The following is a 17,674-nucleotide window of genomic DNA, read 5'->3' as shown; positions in this document are numbered from 1 at the left end:
GTGTCACACGAGATGTACATGGTGTGACTGCACCCAAACAAGAATACGGTATGTGGCTGGGTAGCCAGTTGTTATGCATGTATTTAGATCTTCTTACTATATATACTTAGTTTATTTAGGAGAATCCAAACGTTTAAAATTAGGATAAATATAAATAAAATATTAGTTCTGGATTTTGAACGGAAGAGCTAATTAGCCTTGGGTAAGGCAATAATTACTCTTGGAAATAGCGGATTGCGATCCGCTAACTCGTACTTGTATAAGTATAGAACGAAAGATCGGTGACCTAAATTACGCTTCCTCAAGCGCTAAGCTACAGCAGCCCCGCTGCATGCTTCGTCTGACAAGCCTAAATTCCGAGCGAAATGAATTTTAAGCTCGCAGCCTTTGTCGCAACATGTGTTGTGCATTCCTCAACTTCCAAAAGACATAAGGTGTCCAAATGGTATCCCTACTCCCTTAATTTTGCATTTGTTTTGTATTTGTATGCGAATCACTATCAGGTGCGTCATGCTCCACCTTCCAGAACATTCGACCTAGAATCAAGGTGTGCTAGAATTTTGGGTAGAGTTTTTAAATTTTACTTACTATTTTGTAAGCGGTCTCAGCTCTGCCTGGCTTTAAAAGGTTATGAGGTAGAGCGGAATCATGGCAAGCAACCAAACGCTTCTCGACTCGAAATACTAGCCGCGAGAGTTTTTTTTCGAGCGTATGACGCTCAGCACAAAAAAGTTCTCGGCCACATTGAGATGATGCCAGATAGAACGATGGCACAAACGATTGCAGAGTGGAAGACTGCTGATACCAAGGCGCTAGCTAAATCCACGTGAAGAGAAGCCTGTACAACATGTAAAGACGGCCACTGGCGACAACATAATGGAGCACCCGCTCACGTTTGGCGGCCTATGTACGCGTCTAACTTCTGTGGGTGATGGGAAGTGAGCTTTTGACTACTCGTCTGGGAGGACTTCAGCAGAATGTGATACAATTGTGGGGACCATCAAGACAAGGGGAATATGGATCCCTACGAGGTCACTGGGTGTACGGAGCTTGAACTTTTGAGAAAATGAACTTTAACTTTTGTGGAAAGTATCCGTTGATGTCGTCACCAGTACAAATTTCCAAGTAGATACCATCATTCTGTATCACACAGAATCTTTGTGACTATAAGGTATACCGTTTACATTCTGCAGCCTTCTTCGACCATAACCTTGGTCAGCTTCACATCGAGGCCTTGTCGTGTTTTGACAGAATTACTGTTTCATCATAATCGAGCGCAAAATTAGTCGACGTTTAGTCACTGTTAGACTTTCTCACGTCTTCCCCGGTTTTGATCTCAATGAAATACTTCAAATGATTCAGGTCTGTATCATTGAGCGCTTGTTTGGTCTCGAGAGATATTTTGCCGTTACTGCTAGCAGAAATCAGGTCATTGACATAGATTGCGACGAGAATTATACTCTGGTCAACATGATTGATGTACATTCAGTGACCTGACTTGCACCTTCTGACGTCAAATCCAAGCATATTTTCGTTGATTGTCTTGTTAACATACGAGGCGATTGCTTAAATCCGTTAAAGGAGTTCCCAGCGTGTAAGAAAAATCAGGGTGTTCTTTATCGCTGAAAGCGTCATGATATGTATGGAAATATACTTTTAGGCTGTTTGTTTCAAAATACTGTTCTTACATGCATCTGGCTAGCGGCACGCTATTACTTGGCCGACAAACTTAGCAGAATTCGGATTGACGTAAACTTGGACACAAGTGCAAACGCTTCTTCATTACCAATACCATCTTCTGTTAGTACCCCTTGGCCGCAAGACGCACCTTGTACCGCTTAACCTTGCCATCGCAGTTATCCTCGACGCGAAATACCCAATGTTGCCGATTGCCTTAAGATCTTTTGGTAGTGGCACGAAAGTCCAGGTCATTTGTTGCGAAATGATTTGATCTTGGGGTGGTATCCTTCTTGCCACTCTATGTCATCGCTTAATTTCATCGTCGACTTGACAGTAATCGCCATTGCTCCCATAATGATGTGGTTTGTCATGTGTGTTTCATGGGAGGACCATTTCCGAACATAGCAGTAGCAGTGAGAATGTTCAGTTAGTTCGCGAAAGACGCATATTTAGCAGACTGGCAAGCGCTCAAGTGATTCTTCAGATACATACAAGATACAAGAGATCTGGACATCAAGTTAAAAGCAGCAAACGACTTTCGGACTCATCGGGATGTCGCTATGCGTGCGACAAAACCTCGCACAAGATCAGGCAGGATTGTTAGAAGCGAGGGCTATTCATGGTCATTCATAACTCGGGGACGACTCGAAAAGCACGCGATTGATCCAGAGTTGGACTGGTTCCTACGCGTCTTTCAGTTGTGATAAATTTGCAGTATATAGCAAAGCGGATCTGGCATGAATGTGTTTGTGATGATTGGAGTAGGAGTTACAGTCCGTGGTGATGGCTTAGCCAATCTGATGCTGGAAGCTTTCGCTGATATGGGCTACACTTAGCCATTACATGAAGGTACATCTATATACCTTTTGTGTGCATTGTGGGAATTTATAAGAGAAAAAGAAGATTACAGTATGGTGTTTCCACATGCATACGACGTGCGCAAGAAAAGAATGTGCAGCGGCAAACATATCGCTATGGAATTGGCACCAATTTCTAATGCTTGCGTTTGGAGAGTTTCCGTCGCGTCTCGAGGGACTGCGTATGCTGGTAATGCTTGCCACAAGGTCCCTCGGATTCGAACTCAGAAACAGTGTCTTCCGCTTTATTATCAGTCTCATCAGGCTGTGCCAAATCTTGTGCTTCATAACGTTCTCAAACAGTAACTTCGTTGTTGGTAACTTCGTCTTCCACAAGCGATACCATCTTTCACACATCGCGTGTTATGATCAGCACATACGCAACGGCCTTCAATTTGCTCAGATCAATACAATTTCTCGTACTCCGTCTGGCCCAAAAACGACATCGAACTGGACGAGCGTCAAATTTTGACCATTTTTTCTTCGGGAAATTGGATTGCAACTTGAAATTAGTAACTTGCTCATTATGCGAAACTTGACATATAATGAAGTCATTTATACGAGTAATATATTTATGTTATCAACATTTTGAATGTGCATCCGGCTTTGAACGTGTAATGTAGACAGATCTTTTGTGAATCTTATCAATCCATATGAATTGACCGGTACCACAGGCAGTAGTTGTTAGAGTGCATCATGTCATATGTGAGAGCAAAAGTCTGTACAGCGCACATTCCAATCGTAACGGTACAACTGTTCTTTTGCGTACGAGTATATTACATTTTTATGCAACTATACTATAACATATACTACCTTTTTTTGTAATCGACACAATAAGCACTTTTGTCCTATTATGCCGACATAAAATTCAAGTTACTTATAAACGATGGAGCTTCGTTAAGAATATGGTCATGGGGCACGTGGGCTCTAAGCGCAATCCACATATCTTTACTATCAGCCATATTTTGAAAAACATTAAAATTTGGTCTAGGCTTTATAATTTCTTAAATATGTGCCATTCTTACATAAGAAATATTGCGTTACTTGAGCGGCTCTCGGTTCCGCTCATGGCCGAAGTGTACAAAGTCAACTTCCGTACGTTGCTCACGCGTATGCGCTTGGTCCGACCTCCTCTGTACATTTGTGTCAAGACTGGAAGGATGGTGCATCAGCTCTTCGACAATCTATCCGAGGGACAAAACGGAACGTAATAAGAAAATATGGCTTTAATTGGTCACGAGGTGATAGCATGCTGTAGCTTGACCTCTATAGTATTACACTGGATATCGAGGATGTATGGAGTGGCATTTTAATTGAGCTCTCTGCTAAATAGCGGTCTCACCTGGAAGCAATGATGTGTTATAAGAATGCGTTTAGACACTTCCAGAGAGGCCTCAACCAGTCATTGGTCGGGATGCAATTGGTTCCCACCACTGTTTTGTGTTTAGCTCAGGTACACAATTCTTTTCTTTAACGAGAGTGGCCAGAATGAGCATACATTTAGCAATGCTTAGCACGCAGCAAAATCGTGTTCAATCTTTTGATTTTTGTAGTTCAAACGATTTCTCACTATTAAGCTCTGCTTGCGGCCACCAAAATAGTGAGAAATGAGTTTTTTCGTAAAGTACCTCTGATGCTAATACGATTACATTGATGAAAGGGCTTTATGCAAAAGATGCTGTCAGTGTTCAACACCGCCTGATCAAATATGCCGTCTGCAGTCGAAATATAACTCGCTGCGACGGCAGCGGACTTTATCTCGCAGCGGTAACAGTCACCATTTTGGTGAGCTCCCACCGAGATTTTGAGCGTTCGCCCGAATCATACTGAGCTGTCGAATTCAGTGCGGAGTGCAATTTCCATGCCGTAGAAGCCAATTTCAACACGGGATGAAAAACCTCTTCAAGAACACCAGAGGTGCTTGACCGAGCAGCTCCGTGATACTTGCAGATACTGCATCTGTCTGAGTATCAAGCATCTGCGCTCGATTCTCTCGGTACCCAGAGGTAAAGAGGTCGGGTTTCAAAGCAAGTTTGTGGAATTCGAGGTCAACAAACATCAACTTAAATAGAAGTGACTCATACTACGATGGTTTAGGTTTGTCGATTTCAACTTTCTCAGCGAAGGCTCTTGTGCAAAGGTCAAAGATTGTGTTGACTATCAGGTGAAATTGGGGACTTTGACAGCTTGGACTGTATTATCGCCCGAAACCTCGATTCTGTGTATGACTGCAGAAAGAAAAGGCGTGGCCTAAACGCCATTTATTGCGGATCGACGCGAACTCAAATTCTCTATGACCCACACATGGAGCTTCGCTGAGTCATATACCCGTCTCTGCAAGACATTATGTATTTTGATGCGGACATTAACCTATAATAGCTTCGGTACGGGGCATGGGATTAAACGAAAAATCGAAATTATATCTAGTGCAAAATACCTTGAAGAAGCTCGGAAGGCAGAAGGGGCCGTCATTTTTGGGCTCTTGGGTTCGTCTCTGCTAAGACAGTATTGAATAACCGTATGTTATGGCTTCCAAAAGTTTGAAGTCTATATCAGTTATTAGCTAATGTCTTCTGTGCCAGAGTAAGTGAAGAGTCAATACAACTGTGTGGTGCAATCTTCTGTGCCGGATCTGGGGGAGTGTAAGCGCGACTTTGCAACTAAATTGCCGTGCACTTTGCACATTAAAACCTTTCAGTCCAAGATTTCACGCTAACAAATGCAGAGAGGTGGCTTCGTGTGCTTTTATCAAAAAGCGAAACCGAATCCTCTAGCGTAACTAAGCATCTTGCTGGATCTGCTATTTCAAAAGTAAATATGTCAAGTGGTAACGCTACCAAAAATGTTTTATAAGCATAAAAAGCGTATATTACAAATTTTCTTACATTCTGACGTGCGGATACCCGTCCACATGTATCACGAACATCATCTCTACGAAGAATCATTATTATAAGTATTGATATCTTAGTGCATATAAATATTTACTCCCTACCAAAGTGCAATATGATTTCGCACAACAGCATCAGAATCAAGGGACAAGAAGGTGCGATTGCAGTATTTGCCTGTTTTCGTGTTCCTCCACTATATTCTCGACTAAACTGGGTTTAACATTAGGTATGTCTTTTCAAGACTGTACAAAAATGACCGCCCCGAACAGCCATTGCGCCTAGTATATCACCTCACTCTCTGCAATTTATCCTGCCTGCTTTTCAAAGATATTGTACCGGAAGTCCCCCACTGGCTCTAAAATAGCAAAAGACGCGAATCTGTGATCGACGCGCTTTGAAGTTCATGATGAAGAGACCACGGTACCAACAGCTCAATTATAGTGACTCTCCGAGTCGTGATTACGCATCTCCGCCCTCACCCTGCGGCGAATGGCCTATAATTTGCTAGAGGGGGAGGCACATCGCTGCATGGGTCTCAAACTCCGTACTTTCATCCATCAGAGGAATGTGTAGCGACATCTGCTGTGGAATGGACGACGATGACCAGCGTTATGCCAACCAGCTAGACCTTGATCAAGAAACTCAGCCATTTCTTCTGTGAGCAAGTGATTCATGTCGACACTTGGTCAAATCATCACATCGAACTTACGCCTCTGACTCGTCTTAAGAAGCCCGTCGCAGGTACACGCATATGCGTGATGGCCGCCCGCTCACGCACAGGTAACCACTTCCCGCAAATACCACTATGCGTAGAACAACAGCGTTAGGTAAGCTAGAACCTCCATGATGGACATACCTTGGGTTTTAGAAGCAGGCAAAAGATGCAATGAGTGTCAAACTCTGAATGCGTGCTGGACGAAGAACACACACCGTCTCACCATTTCAGGCCCTTACAGGCCAACTTCAGCGAAGCGGACGCCGCCTGAAGATTTGTCTTATGGATGACTTTGAAATCTACACTAGCGATGTGGACGTCAAAATGCCATCTTGTCAAATTCTGGCTATTATTAGTTCATCATATCCCCATGAGCATATGTAACAGCCATCAGTCAAGGGTCGCTCTCACCTCGAGTTTGGACACAACACACAAGAGGAACGCGAGGTGCAACAGACTAATTCTGCTCCTTCTTCTAAAAAAAAACGAAAGGCACCAAGCCAATCTTTGCTTGAACTGAAAACGAGTATTTTAAATGAGACTATCTCGACCAATCTAATAAGAGTATAGTGTATCCACCAGCCCACCGAGCTCTCGACGTGAAAGTGGCCCACCCCTTGCTCTTTGGTAAATACCGGCAGTGGTCAATCCTTTGCGGCTAGCTCTCTTGAAATTTCGTGTTTCCGGCAAGAGATCTGTTCAGAAATGTCGGCGTGCGTCGGAGGCTGAGATAATACAGATCTCAAATCTGCTCTCTGAGCTTCACCATCGCACTGCTTGGCTTGAGGCACATCCAGTGGCTTGGACCCGCGTCACAACTTCGAAAAAGAGAGCAGTTCAGTTATATGAGATTGTTAAACCGTTGAACTGTTGCAACACAGCTCCCTATATTAGACCGACTCGTCAAAGCGGGATCGTAGTCTAGCTCTAGTCAGCCGTAGTAGAACTCTGCATTTATTTAACTTATCTCTAGAGTATTAAGATTATAGCTCAATCTTATTTCGCAACAGCCGCGAATGGTCTGATGGAGCACGGTCGCAACTTAATCTTATCAATCTCAAACACTGCATGTATATGCAAGCTAATTACGAGCAAAAAGTCATTGACCCCAATGCATATTTCGCCCGCCTCTATGCGTCTCTATTGTTGGTCCTTGCACTCAGCTATAGCGCCAGGCATCCTTTGCATGACACTTAACCTAATTGAGATATAAGAACTAATTTTCCTGCGAAGTTAAGCAGAGATACAACTCACAAATAAATTTTGTTCGATACCCCACCCCTACTAAGATCGGCTTTACTGTTTTATGGCGTCAAAGGCAATCAAATGCTTACTTAATCGATTGAGTGAAGCGATACAAGGCCAAAAGAGGCGTGTATTGCTTAATATAGTGCAAGAATCATGTTTGTGATTACCTGCTACAGTCTCTCATTGCAACGTCCTTGAAAAATTATCCGCCACGGTACTCTTCACGCGTTTTGATTGACCATCTGCTCGAGGATGATTAGTGGTTTAAATATTTAATTTCGTGCTGAGCACCTCGGATCAAGTTTTTAAAGTCCGATAATAAGTTCAGATCTCGATCTGGTCTAATGGTTGCTGGCGAGCTATTTTACGAAGCAATTTGCCAAGAAACAACATATCTGGATTCTTACTGGCTACACTGCCCATGACAGCAGGGAGATGAGCCAACTTTCAAATGCGAACCACAAAACACATCTCCGGTGTTAATGGGCGCGTTTGTAGGCCAAAATTAAGTCCGTTCTTTTGGACTGGCAACACTCTGCCAAACCCGGCGGAATATCCAAAGATTTTGTTGCATGAAGCGGACACTAAACTTGTGACATGCTTCACACCGAAAACATAAGTGCCCAGCCACTTGTATAAGCTGTGCCACCAAAACGTTGCTCCACATGGATGTTCTATAGTTGATGTTTCTAGTAGGATTATATCATTCCCTAACTCCAGAAAAGACCATTGAACAGCAGCAGATTGAGGGACGTAGGCAAGACAAAATAAGTTTACTTGCATATAGTCATAGTCTTCTAAATGAAAAGGCTAACAAAACTATCATTCTCCCTTCGGCATCATAAAGCCGCATCTCTTTCGCCTTTGCTGCCAACGCAGATGGTCCAGAGAAGCTCAAACCATTATTCACTGGAACGGCCAATAAGCCCCGCTATTCCAGTCGTAAGACAGGAGAGCAACTAGGTTTCTGTTATCTAAGCAATAAAAAAGGGTGGATGACTGGCGCCCTCTTCCAGAAGTGGTTGGAAGGCTTGACAACGACATGAAGGTACAATATGTAAACGCTTTAGATGTGTTCTCAACTATTTTAATCACTGTTCATTAAGGCTAAAGATATGCGGATCCTCCTTTTAATTGAGTTTTTTTAGATAAACTCAATTCTCACATATCGACGACTACGAGGTGAATAACGTCTAGATGATCTTCCTTTCTCCATGCCGCACTTGGCTTACTGCCACTTCTACCGTCCGAGCTCTTCTCGAAGCATTTATTAGTTTAATCGCTATAAAATTCGCACAATATCATGTCCTGCGCGGAAGCAATCACAGCTTCGTGCCCACACCAGGGAACTTCGGCTTCTGGTGGAGGTGGGTTGATGACTCGCCAAAGCTCTACATGAGGAGAGTGCGTGACGCCTAGCATTTCTGACTTTCGATCGCCTCATGGCTCGTTGCGCTCCAACCACGCCATACTACTGTGATTGTTTCTAGGATGTAGGTAGGGTAGGACAACCACCCATGCTCTCAGTCATCAAACTTCAAGTGACCGCTCAATATGACTTTAGTAATTGTTTCGATGTTAAACATATACTGTATCCGTATTTGGCAATCTGGCGTCTTCAATGCCTCCGCATACTCGAGCGTCATTGTGTAACTAAACGACAATTCTCGATCTATCAAGGCCATCACACGGCTTCAGATACTAAAAGACGTTGATAACAGACTACTAAGGGTATATTTGAGCTGTACAGTCGAAAAGAAAATTCACGTGTTTAGCCAATCATCCTCTACGGATCAAGTTTCTCAAATGTATAAACTAAGGCTTATCTTCACTCGAATAAAATGAGCATAATCATCTCACGTCGAAATTTTCGCGACGCGGTAAAGTGTGTCCAGCATCTCCTCAATATCTCCATCCAGCTCGTAGCACTCGAGTGCGGCTACAACTTTTTCATCGTCACTCAAAATCAAATTCTTTAAACGTGCTTTTTCTTCAGCTGAAATTAAATTGTCTGCTGCAATGCGACTCGCTGCTTTAAGTGCCAATGCATAACGTGCACGATGCGACAGCGTACATCTTTTCTGTATTTCTTGTTCTCCCAGCTCTCCCTCTGACAGAACGAGAATGCTTATAATCAGCTGTGACCTTCCTTTATTCGGAACTTTCCTTAATTGCAGATGCCTCCTCACCGTCAATGATGCCTTTCTCCTCCAGGTCTGACACAGAGGGCCTGTGACGCAATTGGCGCGCAATCTGATCCACCTTTAACTGGCGTTCGAGCTGGTGCTTGGCTCCTTGCAGCACGGGGGCTACTGCCGCATTTTCGTCTGTTTAATCACATGATACAAATTTATATGATACCATATAACCACTAACGGTGAATGAGCCACACACCCACTTACCTTCCAAAATGTTATGCGAGACAAGATCGTCCTTTTCAGGCCGAGATTCGAGCAAGTGTGATACCTGATTCTGAACCAAGTTCCGCTCAAGCTTCTTAGCTGTAGCCGTGAGACTAGGCGCCAGCTCAGCACTCGTCTCGAGCACACCCGTAATGCGTAACTCTTCAACGGATGGGCGCTTGGTCAAGTGCTGATTCACCTTATCCGAATTGATTTGTCGCTGCAGCTTTTCCTGTGTAGCTTGCAAGCTGGGCGCTACACCCTCACCTCCGTGCACGATGGCCAAATCGCGCAACTCTTTTAAATCTGGTCGACTCTCGAGACGGTGAGCCAGCTCATCGGCGCCCATCTTGCGCTGAAGTTGTTTTTGAACGCCCTGCAGTGTCGAGGCTACGCTTGAGGAAGCAGTGGGTAGTACATTGCGTTGCTCGAGTTCCTCAGCGTGCGGACGCGCCTCTAGAAGATGGTCAATTTTCTCGCTGGCGCGACGGTGTTGCTCGTGTTGCTCCTCAGATGTCATCTTTTGTTCTGCAACAGCTAACGGCACCTGAGCCGAGTCACTGTCACTCGTAGTAACCAACCTGGACGTGGGCACCTTACTTTTGCCGCCTTTGGACTTCTTCGCCATATTATTCACAACGGGATCTTTCGATGGGTCAATAATAGTATGTTTCTCAAATTAAAGACTTCTAGTATGTTATACAACTTCAATTTCTTTAACGAATCTAAACAAACTTATAGGCGCACTCGATGAGTTGCTGCGCTGTGATGTTGGTGTCGCCAGTGCGATTGAGCTCCTCTTTCGCCATCTCTGTCACCAGCAGCAGCTTCTTGACAGAGATCGGGCGATCCGACAGCAATGCAAGCACCTTGTTCTTCTGATCATTTGCAACGGGCAATCCCGTGTGAGTAAGCACGGCGTCCAGCTCGTCCTTCTGCGTGAGTTGTGGCACCTCTAGGCACAGGTCAAACACGTCGCTCAGTTCCACAGCCTGCATCGCGGCAATGTTGGATGTGATACCAATAACCACGAGTTTACGACCAACCACTGGCACAGGGTTGCGAACCAACACCATCAGCGCCTGCAGAACCAGGTTCGAAAAGCGAGGGCCCAGTCCTAACAATTTCTCACAATCAGTATTTTAAGTAATCAAAGATTCTTTTGCCAATCACAGCGTACCAACGTAGTCCATGAGTCGCTCGATGTCGTCCAAGATAATAATGCTAAGAGAGGATCGATACGCTTCTTCAAAGACATTGTAAATGTATGAGCACTTGCCACTTTCTGCGCGCGAGATGAGCTCTGATGCCTTCACCATACGCACCAATGGAAACTCACTTGCAACAGCACAGTACGTGGCCAACGCAGTCTTACCGGCACCGCGCTCGCCGTGAAGCAGCACAGACATTAGCGGTGTCTTGTCGTTTGATCGAACTTGCTCAATTACTCGGATAAGCGCCTCACGCACTTCCGTGAATGAGTTGCCATAAGGAATTAGCCCATTCTTGTAAAACATGGCCAATTGATCACTGGGGGCGCCAAATTTGGGCTTCACTTCATCCAGAGCTAAAGTGAAATCTTCCATGGATATTTCCGGATTGTAATTAGCTATGGCATGCATAGTTTTCCCATCAGTTCCGCGTGAGAGGGCGTGAGCTGTAGCAGCGCGCACCAAGCCTTCGATTTCAGCCCCTGAAAAGTTCTTGGTGCGCTGAACAAGATTTTTGTAGTCTGGATCGTTGCTTACAAACTTGGTAGGGTCAAGGCAGTTATCCAAATCTGCCACAACTTTCGGGTGAAGAGCTCCTTTATCACGGGCACGGTCCGTGTGGATCTTCAAAATCTGAGCGCGACCCTTTTCATCTGGTAAGTTGATTTCAATTTGCACTTCGAGACGACCGGGACGCATTAGAGCTTCGTCGAGCATATCCTTAAAAAAATACGAATGTCAAAATTATTGAAACACAGACTGCAAAAGCTGAAATGTTTCCGTACTTTGCGATTCGTCATGCCAATAACCAGAACGTTGTTCAGACTGTCAACACCGTCGATCTGAGTCAGCAGCTGATTCACGACACTGTCTCCAACCCCTGTACTATCGCGACTTGAGCCACGTTGCTTGCAAATGGCATCAATTTCATCAAAAATTATAATATGCACATCACTCTCGTCTCCGAGTTCTTCTTGGTCCTTGCGGGCATCGGAGAACAGCTCGCGAATCTTGCGCTCGGACTCACCCACGAATTTGTCGAGAATTTCTGGTCCGTTAACTACCTTGGGCTCTTGAGCAGTCAGCGCCTTCGAAATCTTTCTCGCAATCAATGTCTTCCCGCAACCAGGCGGTCCGAATAGCAGCATACCACGCACATGCTGAATGCCAAGCTTCTTAATGACGTCCGTTGGGAATAATCGTGAAGCAAAAGCTCGACGAAAAATGTCATTAAACTCCTTGTCGAGACCACCGATACCAAGCTTAGAAAAGTCAAAGTCGGGCTTGAATACTGTGCGAGTCATGCCACTAGATTGATTTGCGAGGCGAATGGGGGCGTCCTTTCCTTTAGTAAAGTTTATGATCGAGCCTTGGAGATAGGCACCGACGCGTGGAGAAGAGAACTCAGAGTTGCTGTCGCTTCCGTCCACCGTGTCGATGTGAACGCACTGTAGACGCAGAGGAAGACCGTCGCATCTAACAGCCATGAGCTGCCCGACGGCAAATACCTGATGCGTATACTCAGCCTCGAATACATCTTTGAGCAAACCACAGTCCACGACACGCAACTCATTACCCTGCGCACGCGTAAGTACCTGCTGGATCTCGAAAGTCACGGTGCTTAGCACACTTTTGGCAGCGCTAGAGGGGGCATAGACCGAAACCTCACAGGCCTGATTTAATGGAAGCCCTACACACATACGTTGCATGGTGCCAACAGCCACAGTGCCTGATTCAATTTCCTTATGGGGCTTAGCAGCCATGACAAATTTGCGATTTATCCAGACGTTGAGTCCATGCGCACGCAGTTCGTCCTTGGTAACGATTCCTGAAGGGGTTCGCTTGACTAGCGACATAAATTCCTCCATGTGCAGGTACACACAGTTGGTGAATGCATATGAATTTCCGGGTAGTCCTACCACCGCTGCCTCGAACGACATCTTGCTTATGCTTCGTGTCGCCTGTTCAATGTAGATAAAACGAAACTTTTGATCTTTACATTGTCAAAATTTTTGATAATGCATTTATTATGAATCAAGTAGTTCAACTTTAACTTGATAACCCTTTGCTCCGCAAAAAAGCATCTTGATTCGGCGCACGGCCGAGAAACTCCTTGAGCATGACGCTTGCATCCACAGAGCCACCTCGCGCTAGAATGAGCTCACGATACTCTAATCCCGTTTGCGGGTTCATCAATCCCTCTTTTTTGAACCGAGACATGAACATGTCCATAGAAAAAACTTCGCTCCACAGGTAACCATAATACTGGGCGTCATAACCACCAGCCAAGTGGCCAAAGGACGCTGCAAAATTTGTGTCAGGCGTCATATTGATGAGCATGATCTCGTTTTGTAGCTGTTCGAGAAGATGCGCCGTGTCCGTCGTGGGCTGTGAGTGGATCGTCTGGTCAAAGATGGCGAAGAGAAGCTGGCGCTTGTTTACCAGTCCAGTGTTCACATTTTTTGTCGAAATGAGGCGAGCAATGTGGTCGTCCGAGAGTTTCTATAGACAGTACCTCATGAATATGAGAGTGACACCACAATAGAACGATATGCGCACCTCTTTTGTCGTATAATGTGAGGATAGACGCTGTAATGGTTCCTTTTCCCAGCACCAATTTTCCAGCATCTGACTCGGAGCTTCCACAAAGTCACGCTCGACACGAGTGCCAGCAAAGCGAGGGATGGTTACCTCTGAACACAGGCAGTGCATTACGTGACCAAACTCGTGGAAATACGTGACAACTTCCTGATGGGAAAGTAGCGACGGCTTTGAGTTCGTTGGGGCGTTAAAGTTAGCCACCATGGCGGCAGCAGGATACTGTCAACAAGAGCAACAAAAACTGTTAGATGAATGAACACAAACGAAACGATTGACGTCACAAATCGCACCACGCGGACTCGAGCAGAATTAACACAACTTTGTTGCAGCGTGAAGCAGGCTGCGTGACCATACTTTCCAACGCGAGGATACAAATCCAAGTAGAAGTGGCCAACGAAGTTGTCCACTTTACCCGGACGAGCATCGGAGACGGCAAACTTGCGAACATCCTTGTGCCACACGTGGGGCTGCAAAATCTCGGTGAACTTCAAGCTTAATAGTTCTTGGTACATAGCCAGCAGTTCTTCTGTCACGTGCGTGAGTGGAAAGTACTCGCGGAGTTTCTCCGAGTCGATAGAGTAGTGCTTCTTCGTGTACTGGTCCATATAAAAGCGAAAGTCCCACATATTAATTTTTTCATCAAACTCCCACCCATTGCGTTCGCAGTCGGCCGCTTTAAGCTTCAGCATCACCTCCAAATCTTTTTTTGCAAGTGGGGTGATCTGATTGTCTAAGTCATTTAGAAACTTGTTAACATTTGCACTGTTTCCAGCCATTCTGTACCACGCAAAAAGAAGTTTTCAGAGGCAATTCCAAGCGTGTAGCACCATGAGCACTTTTCACCTTTGTTCGAGGACATAAGCGGCGTGATTTTGGTATCCTAATGCCAGCGCCACCTTATGGCGGATCTCCAAAATCTCTTCCAGGATAGCAACGTTCGTTGAAATGCAACGGCGATTAAAGGCATACTCCACAGCCTTGCGTGTTGACATGACAGCGCAAGTATTGAGAATTGGAAACACCGTTGGGTATGAGAGTGTAATCTAGGACATGAAAAGAAAATTGCGTCAGAATGAGCAACGATGGCAAACAAAGGATAAACTTTTTTATCTCACCGAGTACTTGCCATCGTCACCCTTCTGAAGCCCAGCGATAAACTCTTCGCTGAGTCCCTCGAGTTCGTCAAGTGAGAACTGGACTTCGGTGGTCTCTTCTGACAAATTCTGCTGGAACTGAATGCCAAGTTTCGACAACTTTTGTTTCCAGGCCTGTACCTCTTCCTGTTTCTCATGTGGTAGCTGCAGTCCGTTACGCTCGAAATCGTGCACTAGGCGGTGTACATAGCGCTGCGTGACTGCGTCCAATTTCTGCCAACAGTCGATTGCGCAGTAACACTTATCAGGTCAAAGATGTTGATATCTCTACAAGAATTATTGCTTTTAGTGCACCTGGTAGACCGTACTCTTGTACAATGAATGGATTGCTGTGTAAACGTCCGCACGCATACTGCGCAGCACTAAAAAATCCTCAATAGCCTCATCCGCCTTCGTACAGGCATCACGCGTCGCTTTGTCAGTGGCAACCTGGGCGAGAAAAGTCACATTGGTTACGCGGCTGAGCATTTCATGATCCAGATCAATAAGCCTTTGCGCTGTATTTTCAAATGTCACCGCAGCCGGCGACAATGCCGCAATCTCGTCATCGACACGTTTCATCTGCACCAGAATGCGCTCGGTTTCGGCCTCAATTTCTGCTACAGTCAGGTCGAACCGTAGAGCTTCCAATTGGTTGCGTGTTTGGTACATATGCTGCTTCTTCTTAAGGCGCGCCCATACAGCCAATCCCACTATCGTCGCGGCGCACGTTGCCACGGCAAGCGAGTTCTTTTGCTTGTCAGTCACCATGTTAATTTTTTAACTTTGTAAACAGTATAAAAACTCTTAATTCTTGTATTAATATAATCTGCGCTAAAATTGAGCTAAGCAGTGCCAAATCATGCATGCCTAAATCTTGGCCTCTTCCGAGAGCTTACTGGCAGCATCTTCATCTATAAACCAGTAGACTATGCCATCTGTGGGGTTGACATTAGCAGCAGGGAGTGTCGGTGTGCGTTTCTCGAGACCAAGCATGTGCGGGATCAGCTCGGCCTTGCCAGCGCCAGTGGCGACAAATGCAACCTGCAAAGACAAGAAAATCAATATACATGCATTCTGTAAAACTATAAGAAGCCGAGGTGTGGTACATTGGCGGCATTGTTAATCACTGGATAGGTTAGTGTGATGCGCCGCGAAGGTGGCTTGGGTGAGTCCTCGATAGATGCCACATACAGTGTCTTTTCTTCAAGAAGCGCGTGGCCCGGGAAAAGCGAGCATGTATGGCCATCTGGACCCATACCTAGTAGAATCAAGTCGAATCGAGGCAGCTAAGACGAACATGAGAAGTATGATTGAGCTCAGTAAGAAGAGGATCACTCACTACGTTGCTGCCCCAGATTTTGGCCAACTTCTTGGTGTAGTCCACAGCCATATCTTTGGGGGTCAACGAAGCATCAATGGTGCAAATTTGGCTCGCTGGCACAGGAATCTAAATAGAATGGCAGAATATCGTATGTTAGCTGGCGCGAGAACAGCAATGAGATGTAGCGACAGGGTTTTATAATTACAAAATCAAGAAGTGCTGCCTTGCAAGCTTTAAAATTGCTATCATCGTCGTCTAGTGCCACACAGCGCTCGTCAGCAAAGAAAACAAACCACTTCGAGAAGTCGACGCCATCTTTCATAGACTGAAGGCCCTTGTTCAGAATCTATATCAAAGTGAAATATGAGAAGCCCAATTATGTCATCCCCTGAGCTGGTTCCTAACCTGGGGCAACGAGCCACCCGAGAGCGCAACCGTGAAGCGACCCTGTGAGGCAATGGCTTGCTTGCTTTGGTCAACAATAAGCTGGCTCACAGCGTTGCCGACCTCGTCGGGACTGCTGAAGACACGGACCACCATGCTTGCTTAAAACGGATGATAGAATTAATGTGAAAGGCATTAACTATTACGTGCTTAATTGCCTGTCACTTTTCTGGCATGACATTTCATTTTTTGACCTATAAACGTGCTTTAAAGTATGAAGTAAGCCTCACAAAATGGTGTGAAGAACATCAATTTCTTAGCAGTTTTTCAAATATAGATCATTTACATTTCATATTAAGCTGTTAATCGCCAAATCTGATAATACTGAGTCAATACAAAATATTTTCCGATAAATACAGCTGAAAAATTATGTTGCGTACAAGAAACAGATGATAAATACTATTGCACCGACGGCGCTGATACCTTTCTGCCAACTGCTAGACAATCGTCACACTCGCTTACCTCGGGACAACATCAAATTCGAGCCTCTTTGGTGTCCAGTGCTGCCATACTACTATCAGTCCCAATATCCGACAACCATCGTTGACAATCGCTTAGAGTACCTCGCATCTCCTTCGTCTGTGCGCCATCATTATGTCCTCTCGCCTGCCTGTCGAGTAGTGAAAAAAAATGCGGCATCATACCGGCTTTGCTCGACTTTCTTGAAACATTAAAAAACTTTATGAATGAATTCTGGAGAGGTTATCATACCAAAATTGCGTTCTGTTCAGGCTGTTTTTGCTATGTTTAATGGGACTTGGTCTTATACGGAAGGATTGTTATCTGTTATAAGGAGCAATCAAAGTGCATATAGCTTGCAATTTGTGGAACACATTCGGCACCTAGAAATGCATCGTACTTACAGAAATAGCGACTCGACACGTGATGTAATAACGGATTTTACCGATTAGAGTCCAGTCCTGAATAGAGCCCTCAAAAAATTTACAATATCCACTACCCCGCTATAATGACATCAGATGACCTGACAAAAATCAAGGACGAATAGTATGGACGATTGCCACCACAGAAATTTCAACATTTCATTTTGTCATCGACTTGTGGCACCCTGCCACCACTGACAGGTATGGCGGAACGGCACAACGCCATTCCGATGTGGCGAAAGCAAGAAGTTATTTTGTGGATTAAAAAACATGGCGGGCGTGTGCCCAGA

The 17,674-nt window shown here is 45.1% G+C and overlaps 7 protein-coding genes across 7 annotated transcripts in view; 1 reads left to right on the top strand and 6 right to left on the bottom strand.

Annotated features, from left to right (window-relative positions):
• Positions 1-365: 365 nt before the first annotated feature.
• Positions 366-830, top strand: PHALS_00755 (uncharacterized protein; the record flags this gene model as incomplete). Its single annotated transcript, XM_024730484.1, has 2 exons — positions 366-503; positions 609-830. 2 exons carry the CDS (start codon positions 366-368, stop codon positions 828-830), a joined length of 360 nt encoding a protein of 119 aa, XP_024580756.1.
• Positions 831-2,673: 1,843 nt separating this feature from the next.
• On the bottom strand, positions 2,674-2,883 carry PHALS_00754 (uncharacterized protein; the record flags this gene model as incomplete). The annotated part of the gene is made up of 2 exons (XM_024730483.1): positions 2,674-2,802; positions 2,860-2,883. The coding sequence occupies 2 exons, from the start codon at positions 2,881-2,883 to the stop codon at positions 2,674-2,676; spliced, it is 153 nt and encodes a 50-aa protein (XP_024580755.1).
• Positions 2,884-9,244: 6,361 nt separating this feature from the next.
• Positions 9,245-10,418, bottom strand: PHALS_00753 (RPEL repeat; the record flags this gene model as incomplete). Its single annotated transcript, XM_024730482.1, has 5 exons — positions 9,245-9,402; positions 9,463-9,498; positions 9,578-9,715; positions 9,791-10,327; positions 10,391-10,418. The coding sequence occupies 5 exons, from the start codon at positions 10,416-10,418 to the stop codon at positions 9,245-9,247; spliced, it is 897 nt and encodes a 298-aa protein (XP_024580754.1).
• A 97-nt stretch (positions 10,419-10,515) lies between these two features.
• PHALS_00752 (vesicle-fusing atpase) lies at positions 10,516-12,941 on the bottom strand (the record flags this gene model as incomplete). Its single annotated transcript, XM_024730480.1, has 3 exons — positions 10,516-10,907; positions 10,971-11,721; positions 11,787-12,941. 3 exons carry the CDS (start codon positions 12,939-12,941, stop codon positions 10,516-10,518), a joined length of 2,298 nt encoding a protein of 765 aa, XP_024580753.1.
• A 109-nt stretch (positions 12,942-13,050) lies between these two features.
• PHALS_00751 (thimet oligopeptidase) lies at positions 13,051-15,506 on the bottom strand (the record flags this gene model as incomplete). The annotated part of the gene is made up of 6 exons (XM_024730479.1): positions 13,051-13,503; positions 13,561-13,821; positions 13,893-14,379; positions 14,446-14,645; positions 14,718-14,969; positions 15,051-15,506. 6 exons carry the CDS (start codon positions 15,504-15,506, stop codon positions 13,051-13,053), a joined length of 2,109 nt encoding a protein of 702 aa, XP_024580752.1.
• Positions 15,507-15,605: 99 nt separating this feature from the next.
• Positions 15,606-16,599, bottom strand: PHALS_00750 (6-phosphogluconolactonase; the record flags this gene model as incomplete). The annotated part of the gene is made up of 5 exons (XM_024730478.1): positions 15,606-15,779; positions 15,845-16,024; positions 16,078-16,185; positions 16,265-16,405; positions 16,465-16,599. 5 exons carry the CDS (start codon positions 16,597-16,599, stop codon positions 15,606-15,608), a joined length of 738 nt encoding a protein of 245 aa, XP_024580751.1.
• A 378-nt stretch (positions 16,600-16,977) lies between these two features.
• PHALS_00749 (cmgc mapk protein kinase) overlaps positions 16,978-17,674 on the bottom strand; it is a gene marked incomplete at both ends in the record, with an annotated part of 5,026 nt that continues 4,329 nt past the window's right edge. The window contains 3 exons of the mRNA XM_024730477.1: positions 16,978-17,006; positions 17,067-17,113; positions 17,215-17,265. Of these exons, the coding sequence (XP_024580750.1) occupies positions 16,978-17,006; positions 17,067-17,113; positions 17,215-17,265 (127 nt within the window). The remainder of the gene's footprint in view (positions 17,007-17,066; positions 17,114-17,214; positions 17,266-17,674) is intronic.

This window comes from Plasmopara halstedii (assembly GCF_900000015.1).
Source record: "Plasmopara halstedii genome assembly, contig: Scaffold_1211, whole genome shotgun sequence".
Taxonomy (NCBI): domain Eukaryota; phylum Oomycota; class Peronosporomycetes; order Peronosporales; family Peronosporaceae; genus Plasmopara; species Plasmopara halstedii.
The sequence above is the reverse complement of the archived record's forward strand: the minus strand, read 5'-3'. Positions and strand labels throughout refer to the sequence as shown.